The sequence below is a fragment of the Tamandua tetradactyla genome, chromosome 1, assembly GCF_023851605.1.
Source record: "Tamandua tetradactyla isolate mTamTet1 chromosome 1, mTamTet1.pri, whole genome shotgun sequence".
In the NCBI taxonomy this organism is placed as follows: domain Eukaryota; kingdom Metazoa; phylum Chordata; class Mammalia; order Pilosa; family Myrmecophagidae; genus Tamandua; species Tamandua tetradactyla.
Window position 1 is genome coordinate 78,589,910 of NC_135327.1, and position 15,304 is coordinate 78,605,213.

Genomic DNA, 15,304 nt, shown 5'->3' on the forward strand with positions numbered 1-15,304 from the left:
ATAATCTCTTGATCCTCAAATCCAGTGGGCCCATTCTCAATCCCTAGCTTCCTTAAGTTCCTTAAAAGCATGTGACAGCTCTTCCTCTTGAATGCCTCTCTCCTCTTGGTTTCTCTATTTCTTCTTGGTGACTGCCAGTTTCTTTTCCAGCTCCCTCTGATGGCTCCCTTTAGCCTCCATTACAGGTCCCCTTTGAGCCTTTGCCTATAGAGCAGGCTTTCTCACTCTTGGCACTACACTTGGGGTTGGAAAACTCTTGGTTGTGGAAGCTGTCCTGTGCATTGTAGGGTGTTTAACAGCATCCCTGGGCTTCACCCACTGCATGCCAGGAGAACACCCCCTGCCCTCTATCATAACAACCAAAATGTCTCCAGACATTTGCCAAATGTCTTTTGGGGAAGGGGGGATAGTGTCTCCTCTCTTGAGAACATACTGCTATAGACAAAGCAAACTACTAACTTAAGGTCTCCAACTCCACTTTGGGGCTGGGCTCAGTTTACCTGGGCAGTGAAGCACATTCATGTTAGAATTCTGTCTGCAACTTTAAGCCAGTTAATCTGCTCAGGACTCATAGCACTGTTATTCTTGGCACCTGCCCAACATGCAAATTTTGAAGGTTCCATTCTCTCATATATTTCTTCTCCACACTGCCCTGTGCTACTTCTATTCTGACCTAGCTTCCATTCTTCTCTTTCCTTACAAATCTTTCCTCTGTCCCCTCTAGATTTGCTTAATAGGCAAACTCTCCCACCTCCTTAAACCCTTTCCAGAACTTGGCTTCCATGTCCCAGCCATCCCTTTCTGGTCCTCATGAGTGGAGGTGGCCCATTGTCTCACACTGCCCCGTTTCTGTAATGTGGATGAGCAGTCTTCTCACTACCCACTGTCAATTCCAGATCATTACATTTTGATCGTCGAACAAAACTTTCTGTTCCTTTGAATCTCATGCCATGTAGATCTTTTTTTCCAAACTACAGGCTTTGTGTGTCACTTCATTTTAGTGAAATAGAAATGAGCAGAAAATAGGGTATACTGCATCTCTGGGCTGAGCAAACTCATCTTCTCAACTACATTCCCTGAGATATTTCTCCAGACAGCTTACCTTCCCTGCTGACTCCTTCCTGAACACATGCTGGCTGTTTCCCACCTGGGCCTTTGCTCCCACTGCCCCTGTAGCCAGGAATCCCTCTCCTCTCTATTCCTTGCCTCCCAATGCTCACCAAAATGTCAAGTTCTCTGTGGCATCTTCTCTGGTCAACCCAATGAAGCTTTGGTCTCCATTCTATATACTCACAGCTTTTACCTTTCCTTCTTAAGCTTCTCTTCTTCTATCTCTCTCTCTTTTTTTTTATATGCTGTATGGCAGGGTCACATTTCATTCTTTTTCCATGTGAGTATCTTGTTATTGCAGCACCATTTGTTGAATTTTTATTTGTTTGTTTGTTTTTTGGGAAGTGAATGGACTGGGAATCAAACCCGGGTCTCCTGCATGGCAGGTGAGAACTCTACCACTGAACTACCTTTGCACCCTCTTCTACCTCATTTTGTAATGAACTGATACAGGGCTGCACACTCCCCTAGAGTATAAGCTCATGGGGGCCAGGTGTGCTGTAGTATCTCAGTGCCTCCTCGAGGGGTATGCCATAGGGATACGCTATCACCAATTATGACTCAAACTGCATTTCTCTAAAATAAAAGTGGAACATGTCTGTAGAACCCCAACCTCCAAATCTAACACTAAACTGGACAGATGGAAATTCTGCCTTTTTAGTCTTATTTTTTCACCAGACTTAATTCAGTAGGTTCAGCCATTGGCAGAAACATGCAATAGAGCACAGACCTTTTTGCTGAGGAGTTGTTGAATTAAGAGGGTAAAACCAGGACTGAAAATTACACCACAGATTTAAGTTGTTATTAACCCATTGGGTATGCACTCTGCTGCCTGGGCCCATTAATGCTTGTCTCCAGAATACTGGAATGTTGGGAAAGCTAGATGAAACTTATAATTCCATAAATCCTTCTGCAATATGGATTTAGCAAATTTGGTGGCAATGGAGAAGCAGAGCTGACTTAAACTTAGATCTGCTTTTATAATTGGAAAATACCACATTAACAGAAAACAGTATAGATCAATCTTTTCTTCCATTTGTCAAAACAGTATTTACTAGTAGAGTACCTATATAGAAGTATCTCCTTAGTTCTTCCTATTTCACTGGTCAGGAAAATGCCACCCAGAGGGGCACAGAGCAGGAAGTGTTGAAATTAAAACTCACAGCATGGGCAAACTCATTCTGTGGAACTGCCTGGAGCCCCATTGCATCTATTTATGAGTTTATCCCATAACAATTTCTTATTGACTTACTATACAGAAGCCACTGTATAGACCTACAGATGCATGTGGTCTCATCCTCATGTTTTTAACATGACAACCATATGCATGAATAATTATTCTACTAAGTATCAAATGATATCCCATAGAAGCCCAGATAAGGGACTGGAGAGGTTACTTTGGGGCTCTCAATCTTTACATTAATGTTCTTACTCCCGCCCCCCCCCCATGCACATACACACACCCTGCACCCCCAGGATGAGACATTCCTCTTTAAGTTAGACTATATACAGGTTGAAAAGCTTTCCATGACTGACACATGGACCAAAATACCTATAGCACAAAAACTGTCAATCATCAAAAAATCGCTAAGAATAAGGCCTAAATTCTGCTCCTGGAGACTGCCCACCTATGACTCCACTAATAACTCAAATAATCCTTTGGGTGACAGGAAAGAATTCCATCCCAAAGGATAATCACCCAAGCTCAAATACTTTCCCCTGTGCAGCTGGCTTCCTGAAGACTGGCAGGGCCTCTGTACCTGGGGAGAGATGTAATTTTTCCCCATTTCTCTATGCAGAAACGCCGAAGCCCATTGCTTCCTCGAAGGGCTGCGAAGCCTTCGTATGGCACACTTGATGTTCCTGTGACAAACTGAAGCAACCGTAGTCTCTGCTCATTGTTGAACCGCTCCACCGCGGCCCAGAACCAGCGGATCACCAGATGCCCATCGTGGTAACCTAAATGGAGGAAAGGCAGGAGAGAGAGGGAGGGAGGAAGAGAGGGTATGGAAAAAGGAGGAAGAGGCCGGGGGTAGAGAGGGAAGAAATACACATCAATATGATAACTGAACAGCTGCTTTAGATCTGCTGTCTTCTGTAAGGATGGCCTTCAAACAGATCTAAACCAGTTTGTGGAAGTTAGGTCAAGATTTCAAACAAAAGCAGATTCGGAAACTGGCCAATTCATAAAAAAAATCTCCTGAGGGATTCATTCTTTTTCTTTTCTTTTTAAAATATTTTTATGGTAAACAACAAACAAACATACAGACATCCTGACATACAAACATTCTTGACATGGTTACAATCAGGGGCTCACAATATCATCACATAGTTGTGTATTCATCACCATGATCATTTTTTTTTAACATTTGCAGGAATACATTCTTGAGAGAGGGTTACTTTTTATTCAAACATTTGGGGCTCTACCCGTCATTTTCCTGCCTCCTATAATGTAGACAAGGCGATGCTAGTCTTGGTAGAGAGCTCTGAGGTTTCTGGACAAAGCCTCTATGGGTATGATATTTTGTCATTTTTGTTCTGTTCTGATGTCTTAGCTCTTGGCAACTTCTGCCATGAGAGATTCTAAAACTCAAGAAAGGCTGAAAGTGAATGGCCAGCTTAGTGAATGGAAGGGGCTGAGCTCTCTGGTGGTTCCTATTGTGAGCCTCTGGAGCAGATGCTATGAGGCCAGCCCTAGGTTTAGACTTGGTGGGCCCATGGAGAAATTATTTGGGTGCTCACATAGCACAAAAACTTGGATCAAACAATTAATATATAATGATACTTCTGACCACAAATGTAAGAACATTCAAAGAATGGAGAAATCTATGTGGGCTGGGAAGAGATAGGGAAGGCTACATAAAGGAAGTGGGGTATGAACTAAGTGCACAAATGATTTTTGTGAGTGTATGAGAGGCAAAGGACATTTCTGGCAGGGGAAATAAAGAATATCAAGAATAAGCAAAACAATTTCCTAATATAGCTTATGTGGACAGCTTAATTGAACACCATAAGTACATGGAACCTTGAGTAGGGCATGAGGTTTTGTAGGTTTGTCCAGAGTGATGCTCTGATAAATTCCAGAGTGATTTGAACAGTGAATAAAAAAGTATTTGCAAAGCCCCTTGGGGGAATGATGAGAAAGGAGGAAAACTCAACTTCCCCAAGTGGAGAATTCTTAATATTCTCACAAGCAGTGGGGACAGCCAAAGAAATTGGTGGAGCCCTCAATCTGGGGGTTCGTTCATATGAAACTTATCCTGCAAAGGATGGGCTAAGCCTACTTAAAAGTAGGCATAACAGTCACCCCCAGACAACCTCTTTTGTTGCTCAGATGTGGCCTCTCTCAGGCCAACATGACAAGCAAACTCACTGCCCTCCCCTTTTCTACGTGGGACATGACTCCCAGGGGAGAGGACCTTCCTGCAACATGGGACAGAAATCCTAGAATAAGCTGGGACTCAGCATCAAGGGACTGAGAAAACCTTCTCGACCAAAAAGGGGGAGAGTGAAATGAGACAAAATAAAGTGTCAGTGGCTGAGAGATTCCAAACAGAGTTGAGAGGTTATCCTGGAGGTTATTCTTAAGCATTATATAGATACCACCTTTTTAGTTAAGATGTAATGGAGAGGCTGGAGGGAACTGCCTGAAAATGTAGAGCTGTATTCCAGTAGCCATGTTTCTTGAAGATGATTGTATAATGATATAGTTTTCACAAGGTGACTGTGTGATTGTGAAAATCTTGTGTCTGATGCTCCTTTTATCTACTTTATCGACAGACATATGGATTAAAAATAAATAAATAATAGGGGGCACAAATGTTAAAATAAATTTAGTAGATTGAACTGCTAGTGATCAATGAAAGGGAGGAGTAATAGGTATGGTATGTATGAATGCTTTTCTGTTTTCTTTTTATTTCTTTTTCTGAATTGATGCAAATATTCTAAGAAATGATCATGATGATGAATCTACAACTATGTGGTAATATTGTGTTATTGATTATATATCAAGAATGGAATGATCATATGGTAGGAATATTTGTGTTTGTAATATTGTTATGTTGAATAAAAAAAAAGACAAACAATCCATAAAGAAAAAAATAAAAAGTAAAACAAATCAACCTAAAACAAACAAAAAAAAGAATAAGCAAAACATATAGAAGGAACAGCAAGCCAGCTACGGTAGAAGGGGGATGTGGTGAGAGCTGAAAGTAAGGCTGCCCTTGGACTCAGGGGCATTCTGACTTGACACATTATCTCAGAATATGTCTGTGCAGGAAGCGTCGGAAGGTCCCCCGAGGGTTCTCATGCTGAGTGTGTGGGGAAGAGAAGGATGCTGAGGTGGCATTGCATCTAACTCTATTTGTTGGATTGATTGGGGTTTCTCCACTTTATATAAGGAACAGATTTTGAGACTATAAAATTTTCAAAACCTTTTCTACCAGTAATAAGAACTTGTTCTGTCAGTAGGTAAGTGGCACATTGAAAATAGGGTTTCAGAAAGATGAGTTTGGCATCATGCAAGATGAATAGCTAGGAGGTTAGAAATTAGATCTGGAGAGAGCACAGTTAGAACTGTGCTGTGGCAACCCAAAATTAGGGTGAGGCAAACAAGGCTCCAATTCTAAAGGAAGCAGGACACACCTCCCTGCCAGCACACAACCCAGCTCAAGAGCTAGCCCGTGGACGGGTGTTCTCTATAATGCACCTAAACCAAGTTAGGCCAGAGATGCTATGAAGGGGACTGCTGTCACCTGCAGGAAAGATCAGGATGTGTGGTAGTTAGGTTCAGGTGTCAACTTGGACAGGTGAGGGTGCCTAGTTCTGTTGCTGTGGACATGAGTCAATGGCATGTGAAACTCATCTGTCACTGATTACCTCTGCAGTTGGCTAGGAGGAATGCCTGCTGCAATGAATGATGTTTGATTTAATTGGCTGGAAGCTTAAATGAGAGAGCTCAATGTAGCACAGCCCAAGCAGCTCAGCAGACCTCATCTCAGCATTCGCAGCTCAGCCCAGGCCTTTGGAGTTGCAGAAAGGAATCACCCTGGGGAAAGGTGTTGAAACCCAGAGGCCTGGAGAGAAGGCCAGCAGAGATCACCCTGTGCCTTCCCACATAAGAAGGAACCTCAGTTGAAAGTTAGCTGTCTTTCCTCTGAGGAACTATATGTTTTTAACTAAATAAATCCCTTTTTATTAAAAGCCAATCCATCTCTGGTGTGTTACATTCTGGCAGCTTTGGAAGACTAGAACAGGATGGAAGTTGGAGGAAGGTGCACATGCATTGGAATAAAGCCAAGTTCTCTGTGGTCTTCAGTGATGAACCCTCTCAGCGCTAGCCATGTGGTCACACAGCCCACCAGCTCACCTCCCCGGTACTCCGTGTTATTCCGCCAGTCATTCAGGTCTATTTCGGCCGTACCAGCGATAACCAGCTCCAGCTCCCGAGCATCAAACACGGACACCAGCCGGGAGTCGACGACCTGAAACACAAATTAGGCTTCAGCAGACAGGTCCGAACACAGGGCTAATGGTTATTTCTGGGAGGTTAAACCAGGAAACCGACTATCATCTACAATTTTCTTTTTTTCAGTAAGATGTTATGTTTAAGTTCAAAACCTTTGACCTGAACACTTTAGAACACAATGCATTCATGAGCTCGGAGCTGGAAAAAAGTCCTAGGCTTTTTATTACCTATGAAAAATCCCCCTTAGGATGATGTTATAAAGAAGCCCAATACGACTCTGGAGCCACATTTAAGTTTCCAAGTTCCCTACTTTAAAGATTTTGTCTGACTCATTTTAGTTATTTAGCTGCTTAACAGGTATTAATATTATCGTTTCACTTACAATTTATTCTTTCACATAGAATTATGACTCATCTTAGGACCTTATATATGAAAACATCTGTGTTTTCCCTCCCTTCTCCCCTTATTTCTTTTCTCCCTCCTTCAAAGATGGGCGAGGCCCTGCTGTGTTTGTTAGGGGCTCTGTGCTCTGGCTTTAAATCTTGTTGCAAAATGTACCAGGCACAATTGGACGTGTGTGTGTGGACCATTCTTTCATCAAACCACTGGTGGACACACCAGGGACTGAGGCTGTTCTCCATTACAGCAGGGAAAGAAAACTCTCCAAGTCCCATTCCCTGAGAAAACGTTTACAGCCTCTCATTTCATAATTTGGAAAACGTTTGTGCGCAGGAAGGATGGGAGCTGGCACGTCCTCTCGATTCCAGCAGGGATTATGTGGCATGAAGTAAGGCTATAATAAAATGAAGTCTAGGAAGAGGGGCATTACCCTCCAGTGCTTTCACTTCACCTATTTCTGTTTCATTGAAGAAAAGGGAACACCACCTGCACATATCGTTCAAGGAGATGCTAGATGTTTTCACTAGAACCCCTCATCCACCCCTATCTGCACAGAGCCCTCGGCTGCCGTGTTTCCTCCCCTCTTCTCATTCCAAATTGGGTTGCGGCTCCCCACAGAGGGCCCGGTGGTGAAGACGCCCCAGGCTGCAGCCTGCCTCCCTCCACGCGACCCGGCCTCACCTCATAGAAGCCCCGCACCAGCGCCTCGGTCTGCTGCACGACGCCGCGCTCCACGCGCCACTTCACCATCCTCTCGATGTACTCCTTCTTGTTCTTCTCCGTCACCTGGGTGTTGGCGCCTCCAGATTTCAACTCCCTTTCTGTCACCTTGTAGGAGAACAGAAAGGTGGCGATCGCTGCCAAAAGTATTACCTCCTTAGATATTTTGCCTTTCCTGGAGGTCGCTAAGAAGGCTGGTTGTTCTAAGTGGATTATCAAGCACCATAGAAGAGCTGCATTTTTCATTTTATAATGATGAAGTGTGTTTCCTAACTCAAGAGGCGTAATGGAAATAAAAGAAAAATACCCCCTGACTGTCTCTAATAATGGAGCAGAATATTCCTACACTACAGCCACATGCTTGATTCTCCCAAATCTCAATTAGAGCAAAATTCTGAATAACTGCCAGTTTCCCATTCACTGTTGGTCAGAAGCAGCAAAACAGCAGAGGGTGGGGGTTTATACAATATGTGTAATAGTGGCTGAAGAAGGACAGCCTGACCTTGAAAAAGGAAACAAAATCTGAGAAGCACACAGAGAGTGGCGTTGTCACTTAGTATGGCAATGCATGTTTGCCATGACAAGCTTGAGTCATCAAGAAAAGTTATGGTCAGTGGTCTCTTTCTTCAAAGGCAAGAAGGTATATATATATATATATATGTATGCATGCACACATATATGTGTGTATATGCACACATATACATGTATATATGTATGTGTAACATATTAAACAGATCTTTATCAAGGAGTTTTGGTGTTTGAAGCAGGTAAGCTTGGATCAACTTGAAATTCACTTATGTGCTCCATCTCTTTGTTCAATGCCACAAGACAGCACTGCACTTAGTGATTTTATTTATATCTATAAATTATAATCTATATCTGCATCTATCTATATTTGTATCTGTATATCTGTATCTACATTATTTATCTATATCTATTTCATCATCTATATCTTTATATCTAAATGTATATATCTATATCTATATATCTACGATAGCCCCTGGTGCTCACGGACACAAATATATAAACAAAGCAGTCCACAAGAATTCTAATAGTTACTTTTCCTTCTTTAGTGAACTAGTACTAATTATAAAATATTGGCTAATTATAAAATATTAGTTGTTGCCCACTGTCCTTATTCCTTAGAACCTCTGGTTTTTAGCTGATCACCATGCTGCCCAGTTAAAGACTTCATTTCCAAGCTAAGATGGCATGTAATTAAACCCTGGCGAAGAAAGTGTAAGCAGAACTGTTGTATGGTACTTTCAGGAGGCCTCCTTCAAGGGAGGGGCCATGCCTTCCTCTGTCCTGCTGGCCCGGACATGCTGTGATGGTGGGACACAGCCTCGGCTGGGCCTGAGCGTGGCAAGGGGCCATCATGAGGATGGCAGTGGTGAGAGCTGGAAGAAGCCAGGATTTGGTCAGAAAGAGCTTCTAAACCAGCCTTCGGTTGCCTGCATCCAGACTTTTATGTGAGAGAAAAGTAAACTTCTGCTACCTTCCATAGGGTTATCTAGGGTTTCTTCACTAGCAGTTGACTTCAATCCTACCTAATTCACCCAGGAAAAGCCTTTACTTGCATCTATCCTCTGTCCACCATCTAAGAACTAGCCAAAAGAAGGACTGTACCGCAGTTTCCAAAAACCAAAGTCATTGTTCTCGATGACCTCCTTTTGAAGAGAAATAGGTTATGCTTTAAACTACTAATATTTTAGATCTAGAACATATCCGTATTTTTATATGGAAGACATTTAAACCTTTCTGAGTTGCTCAGTTTCTACACTATATATAGATAAGGATTGCTCTTTCATATTTTCAATGTTATTTCCTTCCTAAATTTATGTATTTGGTTGTCTGTAATTTACTTCATTTTTCTATAGGTAATCCATGTCCATGGAATAAAATTCAAATGGTATAACAGGTGATGAAATGAAAAGAAGTCCCTCTCCCATTCCATATTCCAGCCACACCATTCTCCTCCCTGGAGATAATCACCCTTACACCCTTACCTTTTGTATCTTTCCAGGGAGGTTCTATACATACACTAGGGAATATGCATATATAATCTCCCCACTGCCCCCATAAACATAGCATATTATACACACTATTGTTCACCACACTTTTTTTCACTTAAAAATACATCTTGCCAATGGACAGTGTCTATATTTTAGAACCACACATACTCTTTAAGACCAAAGGAAGAAAGGTTTATTTGGTTTGGAACTGAAATTTTCTGTAGCACATAATCTAACTCAACCTATCTGTATAGCTCATTTGAACAACTGAAACACAGAGAGCCCAGAATAAGAAAGAGGTCCTTAATCCTGTTTAGAGTATTGTAATGCCTAGATACATCATAATGTACATTAAGCAGATAATCAAAAGTATTGCAAAGTCTCTTGAGGGATGGGAGAAAGAATATGAAACTATTAAATCTTATCATCAGGGAATCCTCTGATACTGTGCCAAACTTTAAGGACATCCAAATCAATAGGCCATGCAAAAAACAAAACAAAACAAAAACAAAACAAAACAAAATATATATATATATATATATATTGCCAATGGATCCATATCAATTTAAACCTGGTTTAGTCTTTCTGTGTTGTTGTTAGTATAGCTTATTTACTGTTTATCATTTACAAGTGAATTGATGGGCTAGAGTGTCTTACACTTTGGGATGGCCACACAATCCCACATTCCCCTGAGTGTATGTCCTGTAATTTATTTACCCAGTGGTCTACTGCTGGGTATTTAGAGTGCTTCAAAACTTTTTCAATTCTCAACAGCACTGCAAAGAAGATCCTAAGGCATGGGTCATTTCAGTCAGGTATAAAACATATTTCTAGGAAAAATTCCTTGACATAGATGTTGAGTCAAATGCATGTGCATTTAAAATTTGGATGGATAGTACCATGGTGGCTTCCACAGACCACAAACCAAATTTCTACTTAAGTCTACCTACAATGTACAGGAGTGCCTATTTCTCCACATTATCTCTAAATAGAACACCTTTAAACTTTTTGATTCTTGATGTTCCAGTAAGGGAAAAATGCTATCTCATTGTAGCTTTAATTTGCATTTTTTAAATTGTGAATTAGGTTGAGCATTTCTTTATAGTTCCTTTTTCTGGAAGCAATCTACATTATTTGCTAATTTTCACTTGTGTTAATCAGTTTTTAATGATTTGCGGGATCTCTTCCTACATTGAGGGGTAGATGGAAATACTAGTGGTCAATGAGAGGGTGTGGTAAGGAATATGGTATGTATGAGTTTTTTCTTTTTATTTCTTTTTCTGGAGTGATGCAAATGTTTTAAAAAATGATCGCGGTAATGAATACATAACTGTGTGATGATATTGTGAGTCACTGATTGTATACCACGTACGGAATGTTTATATGTTAAGAATGTTTGTACATTAAAATTTATCAATAAATATATTTAAAAAAACACAGGAGCTAAATCCGCTTTAAAGAAAAAAAAGCCACTTCAATTGTCAAATCTATTCAAGCTATGGGTACATTCTGATAAAAATATAACCCATTTGATTAGAAGATTTAAAAAGTACATAAATGCTAGCAGAATACAAATGGGAAGCTCTAACTTAATATTAAATAGGATTGAGATAAATGTATTTTGGAGGAGCAAATACCTGGATGCTAATGAAGTAAAGAATGAACAGAAATACCTAATGCATGAATTGCACAGTTCACAAAGTTCCTTTGATTGTTAAAAATTCCATAAAGGTGATCCATGTCATAACAAAAAAAAAGAAGGAAGAGGACATGTTCTGCTTTATTAGAACAAGTAGTCCTCAAAGAATTACATTTTGAATGGATGACGTTCTTCATGTTTCTATTTTAAAAATAAAATCCCTTTCCAAGTCCCACATTCCACAAACCTGTCCAAAAACCTCTTCATTTACGGTGAAAGTGAGATCTAGGATATCTGTAATGTTGTTGTCCTTCATCCACTGCAAGCTCTGGTGGAATTCCTCATCCAGATACTCCAGGTCACTTAAATCACAGGGCCTGGGTGAATTCAAAGGGAGAGGCAGACAGAATCATTCAACTAATGGCCGCCAGATCTCCTTCCAGAGTGTGGCCATGTCATGCCAGGCTAAAGCAAGGCATACTTTTTCTAACAATTTATTACTCCCAAATAATACTGATGACTCTTTTTAGTTCATTCAATAGTTTCCCCTTGAAAAGGAAATATTAAAATATTTGCAACAACATGAAATATAATTATTGACTCATAGACTCTTTCCATGGCATATAGAGAGAAATAGCATTTAAAAACAATTAAGTTATAAACAGATCGATTATATTTAATAGATGAATGCAATGTTTGTAATATCATTATAATTAGTTACATAAGCTGATTGATATTCATTAAATGGTATTATGATAATAAAGTCTTTCCCTACGCTTACACAGAATCTCCAAGTGCCTTGTTATGGTACTAAAAGGTGTATGTGACATCTAAGCACACAGAGCAGTGAACTGCTATAATCCAACAGGAAAGGTTAGGGCAAAACAGAGACAAAAGGCCAGAGGTTCCAGCAAGACCAGCGTCCGCTGACCTGCAGACAGGGTCAGGATAGAACTGCCGTCTGCGATACACTTACAGTCTCAGGAGTGCCTTGTAGAAGGGCCTCGTGAAGAAAGCATCAAGAAGGTACTGATGGATCAGAGCCAGTCCGAGGATTCGCCCACTAAACCTGAACCTGGAACACAGACAAGGCGGAAAAATCTCAGGGTAGATGGGGATTTACATTGTTAAATATTTTAATTCGTGTTTTTCTCTGATGTGTATTTTTAAAGTATTCATCTTAAAAGTGCTCAAGGAATTTGCCATTTGATGACCAGGGGAGAGGCCCATTTCTCCCTCCTTATTCTTCACTGGAATCAATGCCTATGTGCTTGGCATGTACTGAATATACCTTCCTCAAGCGCCAGACCAAGGCCATTTTGCCAGAATCCTCTTCAGACCCAGGAGAATGAGGACCCAAGGGGACAAAATCCCTGGTGAAGGGATTTCAGGAACTCTAAATAAATAGCTCACATTGAACCAGAGGAAGACCTGAACCCAAGGTCACAGAGAACTCTGGACAGTGCGGCCTTACCCATCCAGGCATTCCATAAATGTCACCCAAAAAGCCTAATGTGGCCAGACACCCTGCTGGAGGTAGAGGATTTGAGTATACATAATATAGGGCAATTGTGCTCACAGTTGTGTGGGTATGACTTGCACTGAGTCACAATGTAGAAAGATAAACAGAGAAAGCATCTCTAATGATGCTGGTCACATACAAAGAACAAGGGCTCTGCTGGGGGAAAGTGGTCATGCAGGCCTGGGCACCTCCAGATGAAGGGTCTGATCTGATTTAAATCCTCACGGGGGCAATTAGCTTCCCCCAAAACTTTGCTGGTAACTTGCTTAGCTGTATGAGCGCTGATTCTACCTGGAGGTTGTTCCCATCTTCGGCTCTGCCCCTAAGCAGCTTCTTGTACGCCTCTCAGCATCCACTGGTGACCCCATCCACATTGGCCTTGTCCATCTCTCGCATTTACCTCCATAACTGGGGTCTCTCCACTCTCTTCCTATCTGGGTCTTCACCTAAGCATGGAATTAGCCATGACTTTTCCCAGATCTTTCCCACTGGAGTTTTCTGCTAACCCATCTCCACTGTCTTTTATGAGGTTCCTTTTAGCCTTGAAAGATTCCCTACCCTATTGCTAAAAATTTGTCCAGATGGATAGATTATCTGATGCCATAGAATAAACAGAATTATAAATAACAACACTTTCAATTGGCATTTTTGCAGTAGTTGAATAGTTTTGCATGAAGTGACACCCAAATATTACCGACTCTGAAGAGACTAGAGGCAATGAGACCGTCGGCAAAAGTCTGTGGGAGCTTCGTGGATGGGGAGGCTCAAAGGACAGTCAAGAATGTCTAAGTGCCCTTGAGCCTGGGTGCCCGACCAGTGCTTTATCCCTCAAAATTCTTTCCTGATCATACCAAGAACTGACCACCCCAAGAGAGGTCCTGCCCAGTCCCCAACCATGGCCACCACAGTTCCGTGTATAAAACCGTGGTTCACTTCTGCCTCAAGACTGGCCCACCCACCCAACTGGCCTGTAAGGTTTACAGGCTGATGCCCTAACATGATGGTAGAGTTGTGGCCCTCTAGGGGTAGATGACTGAAAACATCCACACTGAGAAGCAGGCAAATGCCAGCACAGAGAGAGGACTGGCCACCTACCTTCCTGACCTGGAGGTGGCCCCAAGGGTCCAGAATAGAGAAATGGTGACCTAGGCAGGGTTAGGTGAAGGGGGAGTAAGTATATGCTGCTATGGAAGATAAGAAATAGATGAAAGCTTTAAATGAGAATACTATTTTCAAGTCTATATTTAAACATTGACTATCTGGATGAATTCTAAATTTTCTAGAAAAATATGAATTACTCAAATACACTTAAGAAGAAGTAGAAAATTCAAATAGACCAATAACCTAGTGCAAACTGAAAAACAGGAAAAAGTACTATTTCCAACGCTGATGCTGATATTGGAGATATATATTTTTAAAGACATGTTCTTTCAAATTCTCAAGGGGCAGACAACCCCCTTGCTATTCAAATAATTCCAGAAATCAGAAAAGTGTGGAAAACTGATTAATTCAGAATTAGCTAGCATAACTACAAAGTGGAACTCGACAAAGCACAAAAAGAAAACTAAAGACATCTCATTCATACTCAACAAAACAGAAGAGAAATTGAACCTACCAAATTCATTCCCAGAACATTGCAAAGTGACAAAGGCTATTTGATTTTAGTAATCTAAAAACAGTTTAATATTACGGATTCTACAATTAAAATTAATTATAAGGTAAAAAGAGAAAAAGTATATGACTTTCTTTTGGTTAATTGCCATAAAGGTACTTGATAATATCCATCATCAATTTCCACGAAAACAAAAACACACACACACCCACACACACAAACACAACCACACAACTTTGTAGTAAACCAGAAATAGAATAATTCTCCCTTAACATGATAAAATACATCTATCTGAGTTTCCTATTTAACAGTTAAGATACAGAAGGATGTTGGTTCTCACTCTTCACAAGGGTCCATCAATTCTAGCCATTGCAGCTAATTATAAACGGTGAAGTGGAAACAGATCAGAAATAACTTATTTTATGTTGACTACCAACACCTCCTTACTTAAAATATTTTGGTTCAAGCAACCTTCAGCCAGCTGAGGGAATCAACTGGAAGGTCACGGGGGTGCCTCACTGAATTCAGGGCCAGGAATGCAGTTGGGCCTCAGGAACATGAGGGACTTGACTCTCCCCTTGGCTCCTGTCTGCACACCTGCTCCTTCCTTCTCTCTCACTGCCAAACCTTCCATGTTTTACATCGTGGAATCCAAACACCTAGAGAAACCAACCTGACTCTCTCTGATCTACATCCAAATTTCCAGCAAAATTCCCTGATTGTCCCAAATGAGGTTGGATGGCCACCCTGGATCGATCAACCGTGACCAGGGGAGCAGGGCGTGGGGAGTAAATGTCTGGTGGCCATCAGAGTCTGGTGT

General features: G+C 41.2%; 1 protein-coding gene and 1 long non-coding RNA gene across 3 annotated transcripts in view; one reads left to right on the plus strand and one right to left on the minus strand.

The window, feature by feature from the left end:
- Positions 1-8,217, plus strand: part of LOC143649155 (uncharacterized) — a 44,275-nt gene extending 36,058 nt beyond the window's left edge. The window contains exons 2-3 of the long non-coding RNA XR_013158930.1: positions 2,910-3,064; positions 6,347-8,217. This is a non-coding gene — a long non-coding RNA (uncharacterized LOC143649155). The remainder of the gene's footprint in view (positions 1-2,909; positions 3,065-6,346) is intronic.
- Positions 1-15,304, minus strand: part of HECW1 (HECT, C2 and WW domain containing E3 ubiquitin protein ligase 1) — a 257,016-nt gene that overhangs the window by 3,335 nt on the left and 238,377 nt on the right. For both annotated transcript variants that reach the window (XM_077119360.1, XM_077119358.1), the window contains 5 exons: positions 12,327-12,425; positions 11,598-11,727; positions 7,658-7,804; positions 6,479-6,593; positions 2,871-3,069 (listed from right to left, as the gene is read on the minus strand). In XM_077119360.1, coding sequence (XP_076975475.1) covers positions 2,871-3,069; positions 6,479-6,593; positions 7,658-7,804; positions 11,598-11,727; positions 12,327-12,425 — 690 coding nt within the window. The remainder of the gene's footprint in view (positions 1-2,870; positions 3,070-6,478; positions 6,594-7,657; positions 7,805-11,597; positions 11,728-12,326; positions 12,426-15,304) is intronic.